Consider the following 6,000-nt stretch of genomic DNA (forward strand, 5'->3'; position numbering starts at 1 on the left):
CCATATTACTCCATGTAATATCCTATAGAAAAAGTATTTTCAAAAATAAAATTGTCTGCACGAAATTTGTTGGCCGATCCACAAAATAATCAAAATTTGGTACAGATTATTCAAGCAACAACGACCACTGTTACTTTTACTGATTGCAACAATTATTACGTTGACATGTCTAGGAAACTATCGCTGGCTGTAGCAGAGCAACCGTTGCATTAAATGATTTGCCCAAATTGCTTTATTTAACTTTTTTTGACTCTTATTCTTGTTAGTATTCATTTTTTATTGTAAATATTCATTATTACATTAATAAACTTTAATTTGAAATTAAAAATCTTTAATTTGAAATTAAAAAACTTCAATTTGAATTTCAAAACCTATATTACAATTTAATGGGCTATAAAACTCCGTACACAAATTTCTTTTTCAAAAATTCTGATTAGAGATGTTGAAAATTTGCGAATTTATATATGTAACTCTTGTAAAGTTTGAAACTTGGAATATTAAGTCTTTGTTATAGACTGATCTATATTTTTATAGAGATAATTGAAATCAAAGAATAAAGAAGTGAATGGTCCAAACTTCTCTATTTGTGGGAAATATCAAGACGCAAACAACACATAGGAGGAGCTCACCCAGGCACCCAATAGATTGTGTAAGCGCCAATTATATACACATGACATATAATTGTGCCAAGATAGCAGATCCGAAGTTGTTCGTTTTAAGAAAGGTTGATGAATATGCCTTGCAATATACTTAACTTTTCAACGCAATCCACTAAAACCATTTAATAAATGCAAACCAGTCATTTTGACAATATGCCCGCATTACGGGAAACATTTAATTTTAAAATACTTTTTGCAATGAAAACACACATACATATGTATTTCTATGTTAACTGACCAAGGACAAGAGTATGAATTCTCGGCCATCAACAAAAACAGGCTCCACCTTGTGTGAGGAGGTGACAGTAGCCGTACTACTGTGGGCGGCCTCTAAGATTTATTCTCAGACTTTTTTTCAACCTCTTCAGTGTCTGCTGTTGTGACAGCGTCTACTTTAGATTCCGCCACTTTCACAGGTTCTTGTGCAGCTGTTTTCTCCTCAGATTCCGCTGTTGTATTGCCATTTTTGACAGGAACCTCCTTTACTCCAGTCGAACCGAAACCACCAGCTCCACGATCAGTATCATCAAGTTTATCCACTTCCTCCAATTCAGGATAGAATATGCGCTCACAAATAAACTGTGCAATGCGATCACCACGTTTCACCTCGAAGTCAGAATCCGAATGATTAAATAAAACAACACCCAAGTTCCCACGGTAGTCTTCGTCTACGACGCCCGCACCAACATCAATGAAATTCTTAACTGCCAGACCGGAACGTGGAGCAACTCGACCATATGAGCCTTCTGGCACCTGAACTTGTAAATCAGTCTTCACAATCGCCTTACCACGCGCTGGTACTTTCAAATCGTAGGCGCTACGCAAGTCAAGGCCGGCAGCGCGCTCCGATCCTCGTACTGGGGCCAGAGCATGCTCAGTCAACTTGGCAAATCGAAGAACACACTTTGAGTCAATCTTCATTTTCTTTGGCGATGGTTGTTCGTATTCCTCTAATTTTTTCTTAAGCACTTCAGTTGACATCTAGTTGGATTAAAATACGTATAAATACAATATTGCAAAATAGACGCAAGTCGAAGTACTACTCACAACACTATCAATTCTTAGTATACAGCGTTTTCACGAATAAAATGAAGGACCTTCTTCCCTTGTGCCGAACAAATTTGAAATGCCAATTCGCTAAAAGAAGCTTTTTTTGGCGCCTTTATAGCGCTTCTGGCGCAATTTCGCAAATTTGTTGGTGGAACTTGCACTTATGGCCATTGTACAGATACATGGTTGTGTACACTAGAGGTGGAAATATATCAACGATACTATCGATATATCAATGGCTTGGATAGTTGAGGACTATCGATACTATCGGAACTACCCAAAAAGTACATTCACATATGCAGTAATTAACAATAAATCCACAAAATTAATCCACTCGTTCACATATGGCAGATTAGCTGCAAAATAGACAATCAGCTGTCAATACTGCTTTGAGAGGTTTTTCTTCATAGAAATTATTTTGTATTGATAGTGAATTTAATTTGAAATGAGAGGTTTTGTCTTTGGTCTTTGGTCTTTGGTCTGCTTGACCAAAAAACCAGTTAAAAATAAATGGGGGAAAAAGTTATACGTATTGTCACTGATAATACATCTTCAATGCTGAAGACTAGCAAGCTTCTGAAAAAGCAGTATCTGCTATGTATTGTATATTCAGTCAACTTAGTTGTGTAAGTTTGCTTACATGAAAAAAAATTAAAGATATTATAAGACTTTTTAAATCTAGCACCAATTCTGCTGTAAAACTTCTCACAATAATTCACTGAGAAACCTTTAAAAGTTATTCAAGGAGTTTCAACCATGTGGATCGCTCAAGTTATTGAAATAAAAGATGCAATCAAAATAACTTCGTTAAATTGTGGCAAAAATGCACCGAAGTCTCTTATAAGTGACGAAATTGATGTTTTGAAAGAACTTGAAATTATTTTGAAGCTTCTTGATGATATAACTCATAATTATTGAGTTCAAAAAAGCGGCTTCATCTCGTACAATACCACTCGTATGTGGATATTTGCAGCTTCCACAGTTTTCTAAGGAAATCAATACAATATTATAAAAGCAGTAGTAAGCCGATTATTTCCTTATGAAGAACTAACGCGGCGCCGGATATATATAATATTAGACCAACGGTTCAAAAAAGAAGGCTTTAGAAATGCAAAATAGACTAGATGGGAATCGAAGGCGTTCGAATCCGAAATATTTATATATGTTTTTTTTTTACTTTTGACACCAGCAAATAACAAAAATATCGAAAATACAGAAATACAATCAACCAATACTGAATTCAGTCCTTTATTTAGCTCTCTACGACAAGAAGTAACCTTCAAAAACAATAGAACACTAACAGGGCGGCAATTAACACAAAAATAAAATATATGGCGCATTAATATAATGAAGACAAATTTTCCGAACAGATTATTCTATATATTTTCTCTTAAAGGTTAAAAAGGAATTGCTACTTGAACCTGTACCAAGAAATACCTTTTCGTTTCAGCTTCATCTGTAGAAGTGGAGAGGATATTTAGCAAGACCGGTCCAATTATCAATGATAGACGCACCAAACTTAGGGCAACAACAGACGACAGGCTGATATTTTTTTACATAAAAATACTGTAAATACTTATGTAGGACTTAGAATCATGTGAAAAATGAGTATAACGCATTGAAAGTCTTAACGGGTTGATTTAAATTTGGTCGATATATCTATGAAAGGTGCGAATGCTATCGGAAAATATCGATAATTTTCCATTTCCAGTGTGTTCATGAAGAAAATAAGCCGACTACGTGCATCATATGCAATGTTGTATTTTGGGGTATTATAAAGAGCGTCTGTATATTGCAGTGCTATATTACAATGTTACATTTTATGGATAGCAATACATTATCAACAAAATATAAAAATAATATCTTTGGCTTGGCACTCTTACAATAGCAAACGTTTTTAAATTATGTATTTCTTTGCTTTTTTAATGAGAATTGTTTAAGTTTGTACGTGATTTTCTAAGACTTTGTCATATGAGTTTTGTATGAAATTGAATCATTTGATCTCAGCTGTGGGTATTTTTTGACGACCAACTGAGTGTTTGCGTGTTTGGACTGGAATGGCAAATTATCTAGTATTCGCAACAACTTACAAATTTTTTATAGACCGTTAATTATAGATGATATTTCGGCTGGAGTTTAGAACAGTGCCGATCTTGGAATTTCTGGCAAACTATAATGTTTTTTTTAATGAAACTTGGTGGAGATGTTAGTGAGGTGTTAAGGAACACTCTTTATAACTTTAAATTAATCGGGAAATAATAATTTTTTAATTATTTACATTCAAAATGCCCTTGGGAACATCAGTATAATTTGCCACATTACACTCTATATTTTTTAACATTTCACTATAAATCACCAAATATACACTCACACGCGTGTTTGTACCGATTTTTATGCTAATATTCTAATTATATCTATTAAAATTAAATGCAAATTCATTTGCCTATGCAATCACATTCCAATTTTAAGCGCGAACAAGAAGAAGATTGGAATTACAACAGTATGGTGTTGCCGGATGCCTGCAAATGAAAACAAAAATTAAGTACTTGAGTTTAGTGTTAATGATGGGAATGGGGGTTATTGTGCCTGCTTACTACATACACGCATATGACGTTTTAATTTTGGGTTCAATGGTTTTAACACGGAAAGGAGTTCTACGCAAAAATACTGTGGATTGCGTAGCCGGAGTTGGACTGATGAGGGTAACAAATTTACAAAAACCCTCCTAGTCGACGCTCCTGTAAAATTCAAAGGAACCTGCGTATGTATACGCGATAAAGAGTTCCACGCAAAAATACTGTGTTAATTAATTTAATTTAATTTTAATTACTTTATTATTTTTTGTGATACGCTTAGTATCATTGTTTTTAAGTTTAAATGAGTTGTATGTTTTTATTTTCAAATTCATTTCTCAACTTTAAATTACAGCAAAAAATACTGCAGTTTTACAATGAACCTTCCACTGAACATCCCTGCGTGCGAACTTCGCTTTCATTTCAGGTGTATGGCAACACCAACTTTTCGCTAAATTATAGAACTTTAACATTAAATTACTTAAAAACTATAAGCCTCCGGCAGGTTCTGTTTTCAGTTTTAAGATGAGGATACACCCCTCTATCACCCCCTTTTTACCGTTTTTTCCAAAGCGATCGGCACTATACTAAATTCTAGCCAAAATAAGTTCTGAAGATTATTGCATATGGTAAGCATTCATATAAATTATAATATATTTTATTTAATGAATTATGTGTTAATCATATATAAAATAATAAAAATTTCAGGTGAAAAATGCGAATAAATTATAAATTTCGTCCTGGACGGACCACTACCAAGCAAGATTTAACGCTATCCAACTAGTCCCACTTTTTAAATTCCGCACCCTCGGGCGGCTTAACATCAACTTTATCTTTTGACACCTCTTGCCAGTTGGTGCTTAGAACAGTGCCACCGGACTCGGAAAACGATTTGTTCATTGCTTTCTTCACTTCAGGCGACGATTCAGAATAAATTTTATCAAAGAGCCGCTTTAACGCATCTTCGCCGTTTGAGTTCTCTTCTTCAGATTTATCCACTTCTTTTGCCAAGCTGTCCCAGTCTTTTTTGTGAATTGGTGGAGGTCTAGCCGTTGGCGGGGGAAGATCTTTTTTCTCCAAGCTTTCCCACCGCTCGCCAACTTCTTTGGCCAGCGTTATTTCCACTTTAGTAGTGTATGCTTTGTGCGATGATTTACTGACGTCAACTGGACGATAAAAGTTTAGGACGAGTTCATAACCATCGGCCGTCATATGCAAACACTCTGGCATGATATCCACTTTGTAATTCTTGGAGACGGCATCTTTCAACATCACGGTTACCACCACCTTTGTTTCCGACTGGTACCAATCGTGGCGCACCGACATGTTTTAGTTCTACACTGTTTTTACAAAGAAGTATTAAACGTAACAAATAACAAAAATTCGCCGTAATGCAATATACTGCTACTTTTTTCAATCTAATGATTAGCGAAACACCACCAAAATCTGACAGCTGTAATTGTTTTGATTTTCTAGAAGAAGGGACTGTTCGGAAATTATGTCAGTATTGATGGTCTCTTACAAGGTTGTATTTGTTAAATTTTTTATGTGCTTGCAATGTTCCGTTTTACTAATGTTCTCTTAATCTGACCCTTGTGCGTAATTGGCAGGAAAAGTGATTTATCAGTGTCCGATTAGATGATGTATGCCAGTTGACTTCTAATAAAGTTTATTGGAAAATGAGCTGCTATCCAAACCTAAATTGGTATTTGATAGAG

The 6,000-nt window shown here is 35.0% G+C and overlaps 2 protein-coding genes across 2 annotated transcripts; both read right to left on the minus strand.

Moving 5' to 3' along the window:
- Positions 1-799: 799 nt before the first annotated feature.
- Positions 800-1,872, minus strand: LOC128865696 (deoxyuridine 5'-triphosphate nucleotidohydrolase). The gene is made up of 2 exons (XM_054105975.1): positions 1,707-1,872; positions 800-1,640 (listed from the first exon to the last, which is right to left on the minus strand). Exon 2 carries the CDS (start codon positions 1,638-1,640, stop codon positions 990-992), a length of 651 nt encoding a protein of 216 aa, XP_053961950.1. The 5' UTR covers positions 1,707-1,872; the 3' UTR covers positions 800-989.
- A 3,035-nt stretch (positions 1,873-4,907) lies between these two features.
- On the minus strand, positions 4,908-5,739 carry LOC128865697 (protein SGT1 homolog). The gene has a single exon (XM_054105976.1). The coding sequence runs from the start codon at positions 5,606-5,608 to the stop codon at positions 5,063-5,065; it is 546 nt and encodes a 181-aa protein (XP_053961951.1). The 5' UTR covers positions 5,609-5,739; the 3' UTR covers positions 4,908-5,062.
- Between the last annotated feature and the right edge of the window lie 261 nt (positions 5,740-6,000).

This window comes from Anastrepha ludens, chromosome 6, assembly GCF_028408465.1.
Source record: "Anastrepha ludens isolate Willacy chromosome 6, idAnaLude1.1, whole genome shotgun sequence".
NCBI classification, from domain to species: Eukaryota; Metazoa; Arthropoda; class Insecta; order Diptera; family Tephritidae; genus Anastrepha; species Anastrepha ludens.